Source organism: Bacillus rossius, assembly GCF_032445375.1.
Source record: "Bacillus rossius redtenbacheri isolate Brsri chromosome 9 unlocalized genomic scaffold, Brsri_v3 Brsri_v3_scf9_2, whole genome shotgun sequence".
NCBI lineage: Eukaryota > Metazoa > Arthropoda > Insecta > Phasmatodea > Bacillidae > Bacillus > Bacillus rossius.
Window position 1 is genome coordinate 15,181,341 of NW_026962013.1, and position 22,005 is coordinate 15,203,345.

The window sequence follows — 22,005 nt, forward strand, 5'->3', positions numbered from 1 at the left end:
CCAAATAAATTTGACAATATATTAAATTCTATGCATTTGAATCTATTCGTATATTCTGCAGCATTAATTCCTATAAGCAAATACTTATTACGTACAATGTACTTTTAGTCCTGTCGTATAGTTATGCAAAAAATTGTATCAAAAGTATTGTTTCTTCTATGCGGTTATGGTTTAAAAAGAAAAAAAGTAATTTAATTTATTTTTAAATTCGGTTGTCAGTAAGAACACGTATTTAGTGTAATACGACATATATTATTCTGTTTATTAAAACATTACTATCGATAACTCCATTTTAGATTTATCTGTCTGTGTTATATTTCAAATTGATTCTTTTTCTTCGGCTTATGACAGCAGCAAATTTTGTTTTATCGCATATGTAATGTTTTTATGTTTTGCATATTATAATTAATGAGTTAGTATTGTTGGCGGGTGAGGCTTTTTCACAAATGGACGCGTTCTTGGCGGCTAGCAGGTAGGACGCGTGTATTACGCAGGCTGGATAGGGAAGTACGACTGCGGGCGAGCTCCATGATAGAAGCAACGGGAGTAGTATCACTCGGCTATTTGTATAGGTTGGGATAGCTGTGCGAATGGTAGAACAGACCACGGGACTATGGTGAGGAAAAAGGTCCCAAGCTCGACATCCCGACGATGAGACCGTTTACGAACTGTCGATGGATCATCAGGAAAGTTAACAACTTCTTCAGAAACTTGAGTCCCTCTTTCAAAATTCAGTTTAATACCTGGAGATGACTATATTCGGTGTTCTACCAAGCGAAGCATACTCTTAATTCATTACTAGTTGATGTTTAATATTTTGACGCAAAATAAAATTGTGAATCAGCTTACTTTGCTCATGCCAGGTTTTACAAGTTTTGTCAAAGTTAATTAAATGAATAAAAATTGTGTCCCTTTGTTACTGGCTACCCGCAAGAAATTATCATGGTGAATAATAATAATTTTAAGTCGACATGTAATATTTTGATTTTTATGGGATTGTGTTTTGGTAATGGTGTGTGTAACTGTTTTGTGTATTTTATTACATTCACTTCACGTAACGAATTGTCTGAACGTAATGTTATTGTTTGTTTGTTTTAATATTTCGTTTTATTGAACAAAGATACATAGTTTGCCACTTCGAGCGACTACAGAAATGACAATACAATTAGTTTACAGTGTTCCAAACATTTTAGTTTCCTCTACTGTACATGGGGGGAATATTTTTTATGTTATGTTTACTGAAACCATTTTACGCGCTAAGTGAGATGTTGCGATTGAGTAGAAGGGAAAATATGTCATAAAACCCTGCGTAATGTTATGAATTCCATTCATTCGTTTACTCTGTGATCCGGAGGGTCTAATGTTAAGACTGAATACATGTGCACTTCCTCTATGTAGAGTGGCTTCATTGAGATGAAAGCAAAGCTCACGTTGATGAAATACTTATTAATTAAAAAATTAAAATGTTGTTTTATGCTTCAATTTCTGTTAGTGTCGTACACAGATTAAAAATGTAATGCAGAGTTCCTCAGTTTTATGTATATTGAAATTTGCTCATGTGTAGAGTAGTTATTAAAAGCATAAAAAACATATATGACGAATTGTTGTGTATTATTTCCATTAGGCGTGACCATGAAATTAGATAAGATTTTATCATTATGTGAAATCTACATTTTAAATGTTGGCGTTTAAATATTTATGAAAGCGTGTGATCTTAAAGCACTATTTATCTATTAAGGAAGTAGGTAGTTTCTTTGATTTTAGAAGGGTTTTTTAAACAAACAACTAAATTAATTCAAAAATTTGAACTACTGCAAGCAAAAAATACTTTATTCCATTTTTATTTTAAAATTAGCCATTGTATTCTACCTTGCTTACACTCTATTATCGAAAAATATATTTTTTTGACAGAGATGAATACCGTAAATTAATACACAAAACATACATGTTTTCGTATGATACAATAATAGCTAGTGACAGTGACGAAACCAAAATTATTTTGATAGTTTGTATAGAAAATCCCCAACAGTAGTGGTGGTATATTTAGGGATTTATTTGTAGATGGGTAAGTACTATTCCACAATAAAAAGGAGTTATCGTCAATTATCAAAGCAGCCATATTTCGTATCTTCTTTGACAGCCTAAATACAGCACCAAATGACGTACTTGGCTAAAAATTAATTCCAGCTGCATGCGTAGATTCCGGGAGGAGGGGAGAATCTCAGGGTGGCCCGAACCTCCCTGAAATAAAAAAGTCCGTCTGAGGGGGCCCCGCTTGCATTTGCAAAATCTTCACGTTATCCCGTGGGCCTCATGGGAATCCTACAAATTTTCGCCCGTGATTCCAGCTATACATTTCACTGACACCTTGAGCACAACAGTCAGTGCACACTGAGTTCTTCCATACCACCCGCACTTGTCTTCGATAAAATCTGAACTCAGGTGGATTCAGCGTGACTGACTAAGCCTGCAGTCTGAATCCACCTGTAGGCCGCTGTTGCAACAGCTAAGAAATTTACACTGCTCGTAGTGAACAGTCTGTATGTAACTCGAAACGTGATTCCAGTTCATTCGTGTATACTTATTCATCATATTATGCAACGTTAAAGTCATTAAAAAAATATGCAAAAATAAAATAAAATGCTAAACGTGTAATAAGAGCCAGAAAATAATAATATGCAGTAATATTTAGTGTAACTAAATACGACGTGAACCCTAGAATACAAAGTTGACGATGTGTCGTTGGTGGGAACACTTGTTTGTTCCTGACATTTTTTTTCTTTACAGAATTTAAAAGTAAGTTTGACATGCACTTTTTATTCAGGAAGTAAGTTAAAAATTTATTTGTCGTTATTGCGATTTAAAAAGTTGATTTGTGTCTAAGATTAAAAATAATTAATATTATTTTCATCATTTTATTCCCAGTTTTATAACTCAATTATTAGTAGGACGTGATTTCTCGTCGCGGTGCGGAATACTTTTATGAATGAAAGCATAACTGTTCGTGCAAAACCATTCATCACACAAATGTCAGTTCGAAAGTATAATGTTGGAAATTTTTTTAATGATATAATTTTTGCATTTTTTCCCCCCTGAAAACACAAGCTAACACATCGATTGTTGGTGACAGCATTTTTTGTAATGTATGTAAATCTCTTAATTATGTAGAACGTTAATTAAAATAAAAATACCTGTTTTAAACAGAATTGACGATTGTTTGCATTTCATGGATATGGACTGGATCGCAACACTAATTTAATGTTTCAAGTTAATAAACACTGTCAGGAAGCAAGCAAGGCAATATGAGAACATTATCTTTTGGTTGAATGTAGCGAAAGGGAAAAACAGTCATCTTTCTTGCCACGATCTTGTTCGCAGATAACGCAGGTATAAGTAGCAAATGGACTCCACACAATGACAACCCTCCCATTATTCCGCCCCCCCTCCTCGCTGAAACGCCCTCTCCCCCCTCCACCTCGGCGCAGGCGACAGTCTCAGGTATATCGCCCCGCCCAACCACTGGCCGTAGCACGTGGCCAGTGGCCCACCGCGCTAAACATTTTTACTAGGGAGGCCCCTTAAGGGGCCTGCCTCGCTGGTAAAAATCTTTAGCGCGCTGGGCTACTGGCCTCGCGCTGCAGCTAGTGGGTGGGCGGAGCGAAAAATCTTTGCTTCTTGACGGGAAGGGGAAGAAGCAATAGGGGGGGGGGGGGTTTGTCTCTTTTGTCGTTGTGTCTTCTGGAGTCCAGTTGCTGCTTTATCTGCGAACAAAGTCACGGCTTAGGCGCTACCTTTGAATATATATACTGTATAGAAGTCGCCAGCCCAGGTTAAAATTTCTAATACGGTTTGAGGTAGTTGGTTAATTCACCGCCGCAATCGCCACCATCTCCAGGGTATCGACTTGTGGTGGTCCCTAGCGGACAAAAGTCGAACTCTTCAAACACCCCTTCCCCCTCCCGTTGAACGACCTTGAGCTGCAGTGAATGATGGGTTGGGGGTGCGAGGAATGACAGCGGGCGACAGTTCTGCGCTCTAACGTGTCAATAACAACTAAGACGATACAGGGCGTTACGGCAGCGCCCTGCAGCGGTGAAGTTCCCAAGCTGCTCATCATACGCTTTTGAAAAACGTAGAGTAAATCCTATCCACTCGCGACTTCTATACAGTATATATATTCAAAGGCGCTACATACACCAACAGGATCAAATTCTCGAATCGTCTTGCTTACTTTTCGACAGTGTTTATTAATTTAAAAAAAAAAATAAGATTAGTGTTGCGCTCCAGACTATATCCATGAATTGCAAACAACTTTAATTCGTGTTTAAAAGTTTTTTTTAATTCACATTTTTGTTGTTGTCATGTTGTTTCAGGTGATTGCTGACTACTGTCACACATCTAGTCAGAGTAAACCATTTACTCACATAGTCATGGACCTGTACTCTGAAGTCCTGGGTAAATCATCACAGGTTTGTTGTTTAACACACACATTATTGTTTTGATTTGTGTTAACAAGTCATGTTTCGATTATAATTTCTATAGTCCCTCAACTAGATCATCAGGGACTTGGATAAAAGTCAATTAAAGTCATTGCTTGTATTTTATTGGGCTGATGAATGGACATATACACTCATGGTTAGCAGTTCTGTGGACAGTCTGAGATAATCAGTTACGAGGTGAACACCTATGACCCACTGGGGATTGACTTCTACTGTGGGTGTATTGACCCACGATTGTCTAACATGAATCAAGCCATTAGCATATTCAACCAGGGTACTGTCTCCTCTAATCTGGGTGTGCTACTGCTGCACCTACATTGCAGCAAACATACTACAGAATAATACCAGACAGGTCCAAGATTTTTATGTTGACTAACGTAGCGAAGTTATCACACCAGTCCAAGATGTGTTGTGAAGTATTTACATTGTACATATTTGTTTAGATTTGGTGACACCAATATTTTTGCAGTAAAAAAAAACTTTTCTTTTCTCTTAGCAAAAAATTTTTTTTCCATCATTATACAAATTTATAGTAAAACTAGACCTTCCGTGCTTCAAATTTCCTAATAGCATTGAAAATTTTTAACTGACAATAAAATAGGTACGTTTAATTATTTATTTGTGAAATATTACTGTAGTGACATACCTTTTTGCCATGTTATTTGTTGAATTCTGGCATGTCCTGATAGCATATAGCTGCCCAGTATTGGTCTATAGCGTTATTTGATCACAGTGAACAAATAATGCAATATATACACCATATTTGCACCTGGGAGGTTTCCAGAATCGTCCAGTAAATGGAGCAGTGTTGCTGACTTGTGTGGTTATCAGATTGGGGACGTAGGCAACCTCGCTTATGACACCATTCCATCCCTGACAGGGCTGGATTGGTTGTACGAAGAGTGTCTGAGCATGGTGCAGACCAAGCTGAACAATTACAACCTTAATTGCTGTTCTGTCCACCCAAAGTAATAAGTTATAGTGTGGGCCAAAATAATTTCCTCGTATGGAGCAAAGGGAAGTAAGAGGCTGTAGGTACCCATTCAAATTTTTAGTAATGTTTTTGAAACAGCTAATGTGCAGCCGGGCTGCATAGAGCTGGCACAATTTAGATCCCTCAGGTTCTGCCTACTATTTGGCTCTGCTGGTATGTTCCAAACGTGTTGAAATCGAACTGTGGAGCCTAGCCAGTAAGACATTGCCCCGCACTATAGCTACTCTGACCTCTGCCCCACTAAATCCCTTACTTGTCACTAACCAATTGTGTTATTAGAAATCTACGAGTATGGTTTCATCTTAAGATTTGAAAATTGTGAATAGGTCCTACTTACATTAAAGACATTTTTAGCTAAATTAATAAAAGCATTTGGGGTCACAATTTTCAGGACGTGAGCCATCAGCAAAGTCCCTTATGCAGAGTTTATGTGTTGTGTGATGTGCTGTAAGAGTTAAAGTGAATTGTGAACGTACTCAGTGGCCAAATTTACGTTTATGTGTGAGAGGTCTTGGATTCAGATCTTTGTGTACGTGTTGTTCTCCACTTCAGCTCGCTGTGTTTCTCGCCACAGTGCCTTCCTGACAACGCGAGCTCCACTCTCAGCCCCGTGACTGGCCAGGAGCACCGCAGATCCAATAGCTATCCGAAACCAAAGCGGCAGGAAATCTCCTCACCGTGCAGAGACAACAGCTCCAGTATTTTTAAAAGGTCACTTAATTTTTCTTTTCCTTCTAAGATTTCTTTTTTTTTTTTTTTTTTTTAAATTTAAACTTTACATTTTGTAATTTCATATATTCATACTTGACTGGAATTTGGATTCATATGTTTAAAAACTGCCAGTATGTGGGCTTGCATTGAAATTGTTGACAGTTTCTTTGAAATTCATCATGTTTAGGTGCTGCTAGTTTATTTAAATCGTAGGAAACACAATCTTATCAGTGCCTGAAAATTCTGTTAAGTAGTTCCATATGCCTTGAAAAGCTTGGATTTTTAATATTAAATTTCGAAAGTACCTCCCTTATAATTTATAAAGTGTATGAAAATATTTTATAATGGAAAGGATGTCTTCGTTCTCATCATTGGAAAAGTTCAGCTAGCTGTTGTGTGTTCCTTCAAATATTGTAGTTTTTTTTTCAAATCACTTGGATGTAATGAACATTTTTGATTTGTTAGGAGGATAAATCTTTAACATTTTTGTGGATAATTTATACTTTGTATTTAGGGAGAAAATTAATCCAGGACTCAACTGTATGTCTGCTTGTAACCAATAACGAAAAAAATTCTTATGTAAAATGAAATATTTTAAAGTAGCTGCAGCAGAATTTTGTGTATGGATTGTTTGTTATTCATTGTTCCAGTTCATTGAAAAAACTGTACACCGTTTTATGACTTTACATTTACTATATGCATAGGCTATTTTTTTTTTGACGTGATAACGTCTTATAAATCGATGAACGCTGGCTGCACGCACGGAAAATTGTCACGTTCCACCTGAGCCGAGCGTGCAAGAACTGGCCAACCACCGTGCGAGAAAATCTTCTATAATATCAAACAGGTTAAGGTGGACTTTTTAACTAATTGTTCTTGATTATATTTAAACAAATTATTTAAATTAAATTTGCAAAAACTGTACATAATATTTGAAAATTAATAAGTATGCAATTTTTCATCAATGTTTTCTTATGACGTTATCGCGTAAAATTATCGTCCGTAAACCGACTTTTCAGACAACCCCCTTTTTAACAGCTTCTCGCTATCAAGACGTCAAGTTTTCATCCAATTTTACATTTTTGTGGCATAGTGTATTTTTTGAAGTAAGACTTCTTATAGCATGCAGGATTAGTTGAGGGGAGCACTCAGTGGCAGAGAGGCAAGCGTTAGTGAAGCGACACTCCAGTGCTGCAGATTTATTTACGCTGGAAATAATAAAGTTTATTAATTTTAAAAATTTAATTATATTCAGTATACAGACATTTACAATAGTGTTAGTGTGTGTTTTAGTATTTCATTGGGTACATTTTTGAATTATAAATTTGTTTCATCAAATTCAAGTACCAAAAAAAATTTAAATTTTGAAAGATAGTTTACCTAACCTAAAAGAAAATTTGTTTTAAAACTCCTCTGCCACACACCCGTCTTGTTGACTGCCACTCTTCATGGACACAGCCTGCCGGAAACACAGCGACAAACACAGTCAAGCTGAACATTTTGTAGACATGATGCTATCTGTTATGTTATTTGTGTACTTTGTTGTTTTGTTTTATCGTTATAAAGTGGATTTTTGAAGTGCGAAGTTACATATTTATAACGCGGTCATGATGTGCCCGTTTTCATTTACGCCCGAGCAAAAGCGTGTTCTTTGTAATTCTCTGAATGTTACCTTCCAGCTCCTCGTTGAACAGCAAGGACCTCCCGACACGGAGGCACCCCGTGCAGCGGGCTGCCTCCCGCCTGTACCGAGCCACGTCCTTCCTGGACTCCCGGGCCAAGTACTGCACTCCGAGGACCTACATCGGCCCCGAGTTCATCGTCAGGGCGGCCAACCCCAGCAAGATCATACATATCAGTCGAGTCAAGGTACGCAAGGGCACTGCCACACTTGTGCTATGGCAATTATACTCCTGACATGCATTACGACTTTCAAGCAGTCACAGCCACATTAAACTAAGCTTGTCTGGGCCCATAACCACTGTTATGGGAAAGTCGGAGCACAAAACAGACATGTATGTAGACGACGTGTAACTTTCACCAAGACTGCGTTTAATGCAACATCACTTCTTCCAAGGTAATACACAAATCAGTACCACCAACTGAGCATTAAACATAAAGACAAATTCCCATACACGTCAAAATTGACTAATACCAACAACTTGTACACACACACCTAACATGAAAACAAGCCCACGTCCAAAAATCAAGATTTTTCTGGAGAGTGAAAGCAGGGTCGCACGGCGTAGCGGAACTAGTTTAAGCGAATATGTTTAGGAGGCGATAATTTTGAGAAGAAAGTGCTTGTCAGGTTACACAGGCATATATTGTTTACAATGCAAATTGATTCCATTGTTAATGCTTCTGTTCTGGTGTTTATCTTGATGAGTCTTTTTGGCATGTTTAAAGCTAACACATCCCACAATCATTCAGAATCACCATTCACTCACACAAAAAAAATTTTCTTATGATTTTTTTTTAATCTGTCGACATTTCTGCTGCTGTCACACGACTTGCTTATCAGCTGTGGTTTGTTGATATTAAACTAGCTAACCAACTTTATTATTGGTTTTCAATATAAATTAAGGTAAGGGCAAGTTTGTTTATGCCAAAAAAATTTAACTTTTTTATTACTTTTATAAACTACATACTTAGTTATTTGTATGGCCAATGCAAAAATGTAGGACTTAGTTTTCATCCAAATTGAAAATAAATAATTTTGACCCAGGATCATAGGTGTTCGTTGCTGCTGCGTGAAAATATGGACCCAATATTTTTCCCGTCAGTGTGAGCCAATATTTCAAAGTTCCTCTGCAAGATGGAAACCAATAAAGTTTTATTTTGAGGGGTTAACTGTGGAAAAAGTTTCTTCGAATATGATGGTTTTGGTCAAAAGCAGCATGGTTTTATTTTATGAGCAGTGCGGATTTGAAAAAGAAAAGCAAGTAAACCACGTAAAAGATAACCAGTAATTCGAGGTATACATTCAATAGAAGCTTTAGCTGCCTCAGCTGTCGTACTTCACAATGCAGGTGATTTAGTATTATTGATCATCTGATGTGTGTGGTATAAATTTGGGCTAAAATATGTGGTACAGTATTAACAGCATGTGTAGGTACACAATACAAATGATTTAGCTGTGCTTATTTTTGTCTCTAATACAAATTTGAATACAGAAGTTCAAGAAATTTGCAAAGTTCTTATGTCATAATTATGTAACTGTGAATGCAAATGAACATTTTGAAATAGTTAAATAATTTTCATATACAGACTGGACTTTGTAACACATTTTAATTAGAATTTATTTATTAGTGTTTTGAAACTTTCTAAACAAAACTTTTAAAAATTTTCTTAGAAATTCTAAAATTACATTTGGTGTTAATGGTTTATGACATCAACCTGAAAACCATGATGTTTATAATTCAGCTAAGATGTGAATTATTTTTTCTAAGACAGTGTTATGTATTTACTAAGGGCATATCCAGCTCCAAACAGAAGGAAAAAAAGGGGGGGGGGACATATGTTGGATTCTGATATTTTCATGGGGGAGGAGATTCTATGGGGCCAACATACAATAATAAACCATAACAAAAGGAAAAACATAATTTACTAAAAAAAAACAATAGTTTGTAAGGATCAGTTACAAATTTTGTCAAACTACGGGGCCTCACTCCTTGTTTTATTTATTTTTCTCCATTGTAGAATGAGATACACCTGTGGTATTTACTTTTAAATAATAATAATAATGATTTTCTTTTTCCAGGTAGCCCACAAGAGAAGAGTGTTAGTAATAATGTTGAGTGGACAGAAACTAGATATTTCTTGTAACGGGAACAGCACTACCGCAAAAGAATTGTTCGAGGTGAGACATTACTGCAGTTAAAACAGACACAGAACAAAATTTCCTATATCTCACTAACATTTAATTGGTAACATTCCTAGTTTTAAATTGTAAAGTAACAGGCACATCATAACTGGAATAGCCCAGAGATGTGAGTAGGATGTTTTGTAAAAAAAAATAAAAAAAGTATAATGTGAACAGGTAAAGTTATAATCGCAGTAAGAAGAGGTTAGTGAATTTAAGATTACTTACAGTCGTGACATGGGCAAAGGTGGTTATACTAATTGATTAACTTACAAAGTTTTTGCCTAATTGATTCCTCCTAGACTAAGCAAGTTGGTTTTATAGAATAATGTGCTGATACGTGGTCCACATGAAGTTAAATATAGTAAATTTAAACTTTAAAACATAAACGATATTAACTGTCGCCTCCCATGCGCGAGTCTACCATTAACTATGCTCCATTGTTTCATTGCTTACATTTTTAGAGCATCCTACAGTCACAGTACCCCATGGACCAAGTTTAGAATAACTGGAAGTGGGGTTACACACCTGTATTAAGGAAGCCGCGGAAGTATTTTCATATTAATTTAATTATTTAGTGCATTTTTATTAACCTTTTTATAATACGTCAATAATTTCTACTTGTGTTGTGGTGTATGCACCACTACGTAACTTTTATTTTGGATTGTTGTTTATTGCGATTGTTATGTTAGGCGCTTAGGCGCCAAATCTGGACCAATCCCAGCAAGGCGTCGGTACGCCAGCGCCGGTATATAAATGCCAGATCCCGTTTCTTCGGGGAGTTCCTCGTACCTCCACGGACTGTACCAGCGACACTTAGCGGTATAATTAGGCACCAATTTTGACTTTGTGAACTTAGAAATTTTGAAATAGCAACTGCCTTTGTTGTAGGCCTAGGGATGTGCAGCATAGTATAGCCAAACATTCAATGCAAGATAGGCTGGGCTGCGTTATAGGACTGTGCCTGTGTGTGAGTGAGATGCAACAATAGCCGTAAGTACTTACAAATATTGAATATCTGAATACTTCCATAGTGATTATTGTAAAAAAAGTATTGAATCAGTTTTTCATCCGTTATCGGTTAAAGAAATGTGTTGGCAATTAGATTGGTGTCAGTTTTTATCCATATCGTCTATCACTTGTCCCCATACAGGGACTTAAATTTTGATTGTAGGCGTTTTTTGTTAGTGTCTTTAACTAGCTGAATACATGACATCTAATTGTTTTCATTGTCTTTCGAATCAGCCATACCAGCTCCAAAGTCACCTTGTTTAGAACCTTTACATGAGTTTCCATGGTCTGATTGTTGGAATGTTTTCCAAGCCTGCAAATTGTTCACTGTGTTCAAACTATCAAACAGCTGTGGCCACCTGTCCTGAATTATTGGCGATGCACTTCACGCAACCACGTAAATCATATTATAATCCTAATTCTTGCAATATAAACTTTTCAGCAAACCCTACAAAGGCTGGTTACATGTATGCCATCAAATATATGGACTGTCTCTGGGTAAAAGGTAACAAGTCACATTTAGGTGATTTTTAGTCAACAAGTCACTTAAACTCTTAAGTATACTTGGAATATGTAATGCATTTTTTATCATTGGCAACTATGTTGGTAAATAAAAGAATAATGCAAGAAAAATTTAAGTATTTAAATTCAATTTTTATCTAAGAGTTTTTTGTTTCTCCTGCAAAAAGTGAATTCTTGACTTGTTACCTTTTACCCGGAGACCGTCCATATATATGACCCTTGTGTTACATATACACGTTATTACGACCTTGTACCTTAATACTAGCCATGTGTACTATGTAACTATGTATTTTCAATACTAAGCAATAAGAAATAACTGTCCCTAAAGTGGAAACTGTTGAGGTAAAGACAGGTGCTTACGCTGACGGACTAGAACGCTTGCGAGACTCCCAGTGAATGGGGCTTGTCGCTCCGGCAGGTGGTGGTCCAGAGCGAGGGCCTGGAGGAGAACTTCATGCTGGGGCTGGCGGTGCTGCTGGCCGGGGACTTCGTGTTCCTCCCGCCCGACACCAAGCTGTGCAAGGTGGCGCCCGCGGGCTGGAGCCGCCCGGAGCTGAAGAGGACCTCCGGCGTGCCTTCCTGCGCCTTCACCGTCTACGTCAGGGTCAGGCTGTTCCTGCCCAGCCTCCGGGGCATCAGGTTGGTGTCGCAGAGCGCGGGCGTGGTCGGGATAGGCATACCCCCCAGGTTGGTGTCATCCCAGGAGATTTAAAATAAAAAAAACAATACTTTAAAACATATTAATAGTGTATTTGAGGACCCTTAAGAGCTTTTCCAAAACCGGAAATTCTTTGATAAAAATGGCCACTTATGAAAAATAGGTCCTTAAACTACCACTGCTTACGATAATGTCCTAATAGATGTTCAAAGGGAAGGCTACTTTTTAATTTTGCATATTCAGTGGTCATAATTTGAGACATTAATAAGTAATTTTTATCAGGTAGTAAGGTACATTAATATTGAAAAAAAAATTGGCACTGGGCTGTGGGGAGAAGGGAGCAAGGCTCCATCTCCCTTCATGAGTCTGCCTTTGTTGCGAAATTCTCTTAGGGGCAGGGTTACATAGTGTTATAAACAATTTTGTTAGAGACACAGATCAGGTCTATTGGGGAAGGAATTTGGCATTGGCCTGTTTAAAGGAACCATTGCCTGCATTTGCCTGGAGTGATTTCGGTAAGCCGTGGAAAACGGAAATCAGGGAGGCTGGACCAGATTCAAACCCAGGGTCCTGTAGTGTCTGATCTCTACATCTCGTTGCTCCATTGGAGCACTTAAGAGGCCCACCTAGTCAGTCGTGTATTTGTGTTGGTGAGGCGGGATTATTAGTGCAATGCTCACTGGTGCTTCTAGTGCAGTGTCACCTCTAAGCGCAAGGATCTGAACTGGTGTGATGTCTTCTCGTCGTGCATAGGGCAACTATAAAATTTGAGCAGTAACAAATACATTATATGGGTGAGAAATGAATATAGAAGTCTAATGCAAGTCCAATGAGTGCTTTGAAGAATCTGGACCAGATTTCTCATTCCTAAAAACGATCTTGAAAACATGCGTTTTATACATTTTCACTCTTCTAAAAATATAGTTTCGTAATGAAATACAGAAACAGAATACTCATCTACCCTCAGTGTATTCTTAAATGCTTTTCCATAAACAGATGGATATCTTTTTCTGTAGCTGTGCATACTATTTGTGTGCGTGGTTAGGCGGGGGTCTTGAGCACCAAATCTTTAATTAATTTCTTATTCATCACTCAAACAAATTTCATATATTAAATTTAACAAAATTTTTACCATTACAATATTTAAATTTAAGAACCGAAAACTGCTAAAATAGCATTATTTTACACCTTAAAATCCAAATTTTCCCGGGGGAGGACCCCCGGACCACAGCTTTAATACGGGGGGGGGGGGCATGCTTATTAACACCCCCATACACAAATCCTGGCTACGCCACTGCTTGAGCCTAGCTCCTTCGAGGAGAGCTGTGTCGGACTGTGACTTCCGTGGCTGTAGCAGCGCTGGCCGTGCATGCAGGCGCTGGGAGGTGAAGCACGCGCTGTACCTGCAGCTGCGCAGATGCATGCTGGAGCAGCACGAGGACTGCGCGCTGGAGGAGGCGGCCGTGCTGGCGGGGCTCGCGCTGCAGGCAGAGTTCGGGGACCACAACGAACAGGTGCGCGCGCAAAACTGCGGAGAAGTTCTTGCCTGGAGAAAACACGTGCTTTCATGTAAAATGATCCGAGCAACTTACTGGGTGTGACACTGAGAGAAAAATGTTGTTAAGTTACGGTTGTTGTATTAAATCTGTCTGTAAGGTGGTTGGTTCAGTGCATTGCAGAGCAGAGGACAGGGTAAAGTGAGTTTGGTTGTATATTTATGTGAACACAACTTAATAGGTTACTTCTTGCGTTTGGTGTAGGTAACTCAAAAAAAAAAAGTTGCTTGTTTTCCTTTTATATGAAAGCAGTCAAAATTTTACCCACAGAAAATATTAGCAGACTGGTTATCTGAAATCACTTACATGAAATTTATTTTAGACAATACTCTGGACGACTGGTTCTATCAGGTGTAATAGATAACGTCAAATTCAAATTAAAATAGATTGAAATCTCTTTAACTGGCATTCTATGGCTCAGCACATTCTGTAATCCTTTACCTATGGAGTGGCTCATACACTGATTTTTTCATGTAGATTCCGGCTATTGACCTTTATAGCCAGAACACTTAACTGTGCTGCCAGTGATTATTTTCGCTTAGAGTTTATCGTTACTGTCTGATTTCATTTCAGTACAAGTTTTTCCTGTTTTCTAGCGGGTTACATTTTTAATTTAACATTTGCCCACTTATTAGTATTACCTTGTTGTTACATTGCTAATCCAGTATGGCCATGGTACCAAACATTTGCACATTACTAAAAAAAATTTAGAAGGTCTTTTTTTTTCTACAACCCAATTTTTAGCATTTAATGTATCAATTAACACTTTCCGTCTATTCCGTTAGTTATTATATACTGTACATACTTATTTTAGACTTTTCTTTTTTAGTTTTGGAAAGTGTTGAAAAGAATTTCTGTGTATGTATGTCTGTATATATGCACAAATACACATACACACACAACACTGTAATTCTAACAAATATACTAAGTACATATGAAACTGTATTAAGTTATTTCTTTTAAGAAGCAGGCACTATAACACCAGGATTTTCTACAGGATGTGGAAGTCACGAAAGAAGTAACAAAATTGGACTAGTCATAAAAGTCATAAAGAATTCCCAAAACAAGCAGCAACTGTGTTGTAAGTCACATAACTTTAATTTCAAGCAGCCTTTTGCTGTCTTGCATTTTTTTTCTCTCTGATGCCTCACTTATTTTTAAAGTCGCACATTGAACACAACGGTCCATTTAAATCACGTTGAAATCATCTCTGAAAATGTTTCAGCTTCATAACATATAAATCTGTCTATCTTGTAAATAGTAGATATATTTTTTATAAAGTTAATATTTTTATTATTGTTTATATCAGGGGCGTAGCCAGGGGAGGGGGGGGGGTTAGGGGTTGAAACTACCCCCCCCCCCTCCCCTTAGCACCAAATATTTAATTAATTTCTTATTCATCACTGGAACAAATTTCATATTAAAATTAATAAAAATTTTTTACCATTACAATATTTAAAAATTAAGTACCGAAAACTGCTAAAATAGCACTATTTTACACCTTAAAAATCCAAATTTTCCCGGGGGGGGGAGGACCCGCGGACTCCCCCCCCCCCCCAACCCGCTTTAATACAATTTGGGGGGTGGGGGGGGGGGAGGCTCAAGCTTCTTTAACACACACCCCCCCCCCCCCCCCGTACACAAATCCTGGCTACGCCACACTGGTTTATACAAACAGCCTGTGATGTAAAAGTAAAAGTCGTGAAGCTGACCTGTGGAAACGCGGCAGCGGTGGAGTGCAGGGGTGCAGCGTGGAGAGTGCGCAGGAGCACGGGTGCGGGGACTACTTCCTGCTGGAGCACTACGTTGCGGAGGGGGCGGTGCCCCGCGGCCGGGAGGCGAGCGTGAGGGCGCTGCTCCAGGGGCAGCACGCTCGCTGGCGGGGGCTGGACCCGGGGCGGGCGGAGGAGGCCTTCGTGGCCCGGCTCCAGCGCTCCGCCCGCTACGGCTCCCACTTCCACGCCGCCCGGCTGGTACGCACCGCCGCGCTGTCGTCATATGGACGTAGTTATGCAAAAAGGAACCAACCCACATGAAACCTATTCCGAGTATTTTGAAGTTAAATTTAATTATAAATTGTAATTCTCCTATTGATAACATAATGTGGGTATAATTTTAATGGTCTGGTATAAATACTGATATAATAATAGCAATGACGGTACGATCAACCTTGTACTATTTTAATTTATTTTCAAATAAAATATAACAAAATTGTGGGTTGGTTCCTTTTTGCATAACTACGTCCATATAACACTAGCCACGCTAATTTATAAATGAAATTTTAAATTTTTGCTGCTCGAAAATGTTTTTACCATAACTGTATTTATTTAACTCTATCCTTTTTACGATATTCAAACCTACACTCTACTATAGTGGAAATTCATTATTACGAAAGGGAAAATAAAAAGCAATGTACCGGCCTACTTCTCCCAAAACCGAGAAATCCATCGCGGCATTTGTAAAGAGTAACATCTCTGCAGTCGCTGTCATAATTTTTGTGGTGAGTTGGGGGGGGGAAAAAAAGGTTGGGAAAGGATAGCTGAATTAAATCAGTAATGAATTAGTTATACTTGCTACTTTTTACTCTATTTATTAAAATTGGTCCGTTTTCCTTTTTAAAACAGCAGATTTAAGTGTTATGGTTTCTATTTTTGTAAAAGCTTTTTTTTTGTGATACTTACTCAACCAAAATAATGGTAAAATTTATTTGCTGCATTTTTTGCCAAAAATTTAATTCATAATACATTCAGAACAGTAAAACAAATTATATTAATTTTTCTGATCCATGCGCTTTGCTACAATACACAATTTAAAATAAAATGACATTCATTGATTTTGAAACATTAAATGTTACTTTTTTTTTATGATTTGAATTAAGTCTTGGTTAAATGCTACGTAATTCTGTGATCTAACTTGCATTTCGGTGTTCTGCAGTGTTCTGACATGCTTTTTAGTGTTATTTTGGTTTTATCACAATTCACTATGTAATATTGTCTCTAGAAATAACTACCGGCTGAGTTATAAGTCGCCATACAAATGGTGAAAACTGTGACTAATATCTTTTTGATTTTGAGGAAGCTGAACTAACTGAAAATAGTTGCCACTAAACGAAGGAAGAACGGATTGACATTACTGTATTTTGTTGGCTGCGAAAAATACCATTGGTACAAATGAAATGAAATTAATCACAGCTTTCACTATTTTTATGGAGACTTATGACTCACCCTGTACTTGATTTTTTGCTGAATAGAAATAACACAGACGCATTCTTGAAAATTTCATTTTTTTTTTGTTATATATTTCAACTGGGTTTTTTCCGTGAAATATTAATTAATTTTTATTGCAAACAGACAGTGGAAAAGGAGAGGAAGTTGTTTTACAGTACATGCAAATTGGCTCACTGTTGTTAATTTTCAAAATAATTATATCTTAGGTTTGTGTTATGTATACAACTGATGATAGTTTTATTTGTTTTCATTGCAACATTGCGTAAAAAATTTTTTCTTCCCCACGTTAGTCAAATGCTACACCCACAGAAAATTTTTCAAACAGTTGTTGCATTAGATACCAGTTTTGTGTACAGCTGATACTTCCTAATTAATGCCATTTTCTCGAGTACAAGATGCGGTTTTTTTTCTTTTTGCTTAGTGTTCTGTGTTTTTTTTTTTAAATTTTTTTTATTAATGTTTAGTTATAATCACACGAAATTCAGTCACTAAGAATGATGAATTGTATTTCAGCTCATCTTCAGACAAAAAAAGTTTGTATCTCCAAGTGTAATTTCTCAGTTTGTAATGCTCAGTTGATACAGAAATGTGTGTGATATATTTGTTTTTCTCAAAAGTGGTGTTAATGGCCAGGCTTCACAAACTATGTTAAAGTTTTTGGTTGTTAAATATTTCAAATATTTAGAAAATAGATTTGTATAGAAGTCAAGTTGTGTATATTATCTAACTGTAGAAAAAAAGAAAATAACTTTTAGTAAGTGACCATAATGATATTAGTCAAGCAAAAATTTTAATAATGAAAAATTTTACCTGACTTTTTGCCGATAGAAAATATGTGGTGCAAAAATTAGGTACAAAAAAAATTAGCAATGCAAACATGGGGAAACGTTCTAAGGAATTGCATTAAACCAAAACAATAATTATGTGAAAATGCAATAACCCAAATGGCTGGTAAAGCCATGGCTGGGTCTTGCACGTAATTTTTGTCATTACTTATGCAGACCTGCCAACTGTCACGATTTTGGTGTGAGGCTCACAATTTTAAGGTCCATCTCACGCCCTCACGCCAAAATAGTGTTTCCTCACGATTTTTTGGGGCCCCAAGATTTTGTTTGTAAAAGTTACAAAACAAGTTTTACGAAAGCTAACAGAAATAGTTTCCATCAATACTCGAGTCACGTAAAGGAAGCAAATTTGCGTTTTGTAGCATGTGCCGTGCTGATTTTTCTATCTCGCATAGTGGAAGAGGAGACATTGTGAAACATGTCGCTATAAAAAAACACAACTAACACGTGAAGTGTATTGCTTCCAATAAAAAAATTAATTTTGCTGTGAACAGTGATAATAGTGTTACACGAGCAGAATGTTATTTTACATCTTTTTTAGTTGCGGCCCTGCATGATCAGGATCACTACACGACAGCGCTAAATTATGTTCAACTAAATTAAATTTGCAACCTATAATTTGTTGAAATAAATTTTGAAGCAGAGACCATGTAACATATGTACAGGTATGTCACTTAAATTTAAAGATTCTCAATTGTAGTTTTTTATTTCTAACTTGTATTTATGGGCCTGAAAATTTTTATCGAGGACCTCATGATTTTTTAAATTTGAATGTTGGCAGGTCTGCTTATGAGTTATTTAAGAGATGTTGTAAATGTATCTCCCTGTAATGTTATGAAAAAATTGGCCATATTTCAATGAAGGCAGTATGTTATTTTTTGTGATGCAGGGTCATAATGCTGGAAACAAGCTACACAGAAATTTACTAATGTTGAGATTGATAATGTATCAATCCTAACCCCTTGTTGTTGACAAGTATTTTTTTAATTCACAGAATCTCTTTTTCTTTATTTATCTGTATTTTTTAAATCATCCCCTAAAAAGTTTCTGTATTCCCTACTGATCTCGGTAGATTTATGGCATTTTATATTGTTCCAAATTTTGTCTCCTTATATTTACTTATAGTTATTTGCACGACATTAGTCACTTAAGTAATCATTATAGTATTTACTGCTATTATAAAACACTTAGAAATGTCCAAAGTTAGTAGGAAGTTGTAAAATGTAAGAGCTATCAGAATAATTGTTTTTTGGAATTTAGCAGAGTCTCGCTAATCCAGACCTTGCTTATTCAGACATCCGGTTAATCCGAACAGGATTAAAAAAAAATAAAAGCAGGATTTATTGCACTACAATGAATAAATTTAGAAATTTTATCACAAAGCCTTTTTTTTTTTGGTTTTGTTATTTCTTCATCAGTTCATATTTTAAAAATTCAGGTTTATGTATACATATTAAAACTAAAAATAAGCTTTAGAAAATGTTTATAAAAAAAACTGTTATTTTTATAGTTTTACCCGTCTAAAACTTGTATTGCATTAATTTCAAAGCAATTTTAGTTTAATTCGGACTTCTGTTGATCCGGACAGAGTCCAGTCCCGCCTAGTCCGTATTAGCGGGACGCTACTGTATTTGTTAAACCAAAATGGAACAACTGGCATTGCTTGTGAGACGGATCCTCGGTGCTCTGTGTCGAAGGTGAACAAAGAGGGCCCCGACTCGCCCGTGTGGCTGGTGGTGAGTGGCGAGGGAGTGTCAGTGTGCAGTCGCCACTCCGAGTCCCGCCAGAGGACCCTGAGGGAGCATTTTACCTGGAAGAACATCCAGAAGCTGAGCTTCAGCAAGAGCTGCTTCTTCCTCCAGTCGGCGGCCGGTGGCCTCACCAGGCTCAAGCTCCGGATGGACGACAGAAAGTACGTCCTTTACAAGTTGGCATGCTTAGTTTGGTCTCTTTTGCAAGTTTATGTACACCCTCACTCAAAGTTTTCGTTACTGTGCCAACTAAAGTACTTTTTTTTATTAAAAAGTTGGTTTTCCTTGTATAAATGTTTTGTTTTGGTTCAAACTAGACTTTAAAGTGTTTTTTTTAAAAAACTATCATACAACAGATCCTGCAATTTCTAATGCTTAAAGCCTGAATAAGACTATGTTTTGTTACTTTTATATCAATCAAATAGGTATAAATTTAACTTTGATTTATATAGTATACAATAAAAACAAGTTTATTTTTGAAAATGTGAAACTAAAAAAAAGCATTATAAATGTAATTTTCATGTTTTAGGCTTGGATGTTATACCATTTTCTAAATAAACTTTTCGTATAGATCTTTGGTGTCCCAAGTTACTTATCATTTCTCTTTGTGTGAAACAAAATTTAAAATACAAACTGTCCATAGTGAAGGGGAGTGATACCCAACTTTGGACAAGAAATATATTATTAATTTTTTTTAATTATTTGAATTTTTATAATTGTTAATTGTTGTGCAATGTTGTACTAAGACTTTTAATGAAGATGGATTTAGTTCAGATTCAAAGCAAACTTTTAACTAAGTTATAAGAACTCAAAGTTTAGAATTGTCCCCAGTACGGTAGGACACTTGATTGTAATGAACTACTAGAAGTACTAAGGACGGATTGTATGTTATTAATTGAGGCAAATGAAAGTATTTGTCCATTTAATTTTCTGCTAAGTTTTTGCGTGGATTTTTTTACCTGACTGTTTAATGCAGCATGAACATAAAGGATCACATTTCTTTACGTTCGTTTCAAACAAGTTTAATGTGTATCTTTTCCCTCATAGTATTTAGTTTTGTATATATATTTTTTTAATATCCACATTATTACTAGTAGTAACAAAAAAAATACTTTTGTGTGTTTAAGGAGTTACTTTGCATTCCACCTGGCTTCTCTTCATCATCAGTTCTTCCTGAAGCTAAAAGTGGAACTCATATCTCTGCAAGCTCTTTCAACAGGTTAGAACTCTTTTTACGGGAAATAAAAAAGTGGTAATCTGATATTTAGATCATGATGACATGTTGCTTAAGATTATTGCACTATATCAAAGTATATATAGTTCTTTATGAGAGTAAAATTTTGTACAATAAATTTTTAGGACTTAAGCAAATGCAACCTAACATGTAGCTAAATATCTGATGATTATGTACATATAAAACAGTCATGTATTTACATTTAAGGTACACATTAAAGGTTACTCGAAATTGTGAGTACACCAATCCCTCACTTAGCACGACTAATTCGTTCATAAAAAAGTTCGTGTTAATCGAAATCGCGTATTCTGAAGCATTAGTCCCCATAAATATAAGGCTAAATTATTTAATGTGTTCCAAGATGTGTAGGGAAGTAATCTTTACATAATATAAATGCGTAGAATAATACTTGAAAATGCATATGTCATATCATTTATCTTTTTAAGCCTACCACCGAATACGTTAGATAAAGAAAACATGGCACAGTGTAACGGGAGATAAGTGGTAACATATTTACCGTCAGTCAGCAGGTTGGCTTGCCCGCCCAGGCGTGACCTTCAACACGCGCGCGCACGTCTGTCTGCCTGCTGTTGCAAGCAGCTGGATCCTTTGTTATTACGTTTAAAACTTAACAACATTAAAACACTTTTATGAAATTAAGAACCGGTTTTATATAACTTTAAAACACACAGCCATATGTAAACATTTAATTTGTTATGCACACCTCTTATAAAAGCGGCTATGTAAACAAATCAGTTAACAAATAAACAGATTTAGATTTTCCCTAGAGCACAAACATAACATTAAAATACGGGTACACTCCCTATTTAACGCGGTTGTCGGGGGACATAACTTTTACCCGCGTTGTTGCATAACCGCAATGTTTCGATGTGACCAAGGTCAGAAGGCATAAAACACCGCCTGTGTTCTAATAGGTCGGCAAGCACGCACAGTATAGACGGCCCGCCTTTGTGCAGACTTTGCATCCGCAGTTTCCACTAAACACGGGTGAAAAATAAAAATAATAAATTTTAAAGATAAATATTAAATGTTGAATTGTTTTTATTTTTCCGTGTGCCGCGCACAGTTTGTCGCACGGCCTACGAGCGCGCCACACGCCGCCATACACACG

General features: G+C 36.8%; 1 protein-coding gene across 7 annotated transcripts in view; it reads left to right on the plus strand.

The window, feature by feature from the left end:
• The window catches only part of LOC134543313 (tyrosine-protein phosphatase non-receptor type 13-like), a 369,574-nt gene that overhangs the window by 295,893 nt on the left and 51,676 nt on the right, over nt 1-22,005 (plus strand). For all 7 annotated transcript variants that reach the window (XR_010076906.1, XR_010076907.1, XM_063388252.1 and 4 more), the window contains 9 exons: nt 4,374-4,469; nt 6,068-6,204; nt 7,884-8,073; nt 9,968-10,066; nt 12,021-12,241; nt 13,636-13,774; nt 15,583-15,789; nt 19,586-19,800; nt 20,767-20,858. Coding sequence is in view for 5 of the 7 variants with exons in the window: in XM_063388252.1 (XP_063244322.1) it covers nt 4,374-4,469; nt 6,068-6,204; nt 7,884-8,073; nt 9,968-10,066; nt 12,021-12,241; nt 13,636-13,774; nt 15,583-15,789; nt 19,586-19,800; nt 20,767-20,858 (1,396 nt within the window). In the remaining 2 variants the exon portion in view is untranslated. The remainder of the gene's footprint in view (nt 1-4,373; nt 4,470-6,067; nt 6,205-7,883; nt 8,074-9,967; nt 10,067-12,020; nt 12,242-13,635; nt 13,775-15,582; nt 15,790-19,585; nt 19,801-20,766; nt 20,859-22,005) is intronic.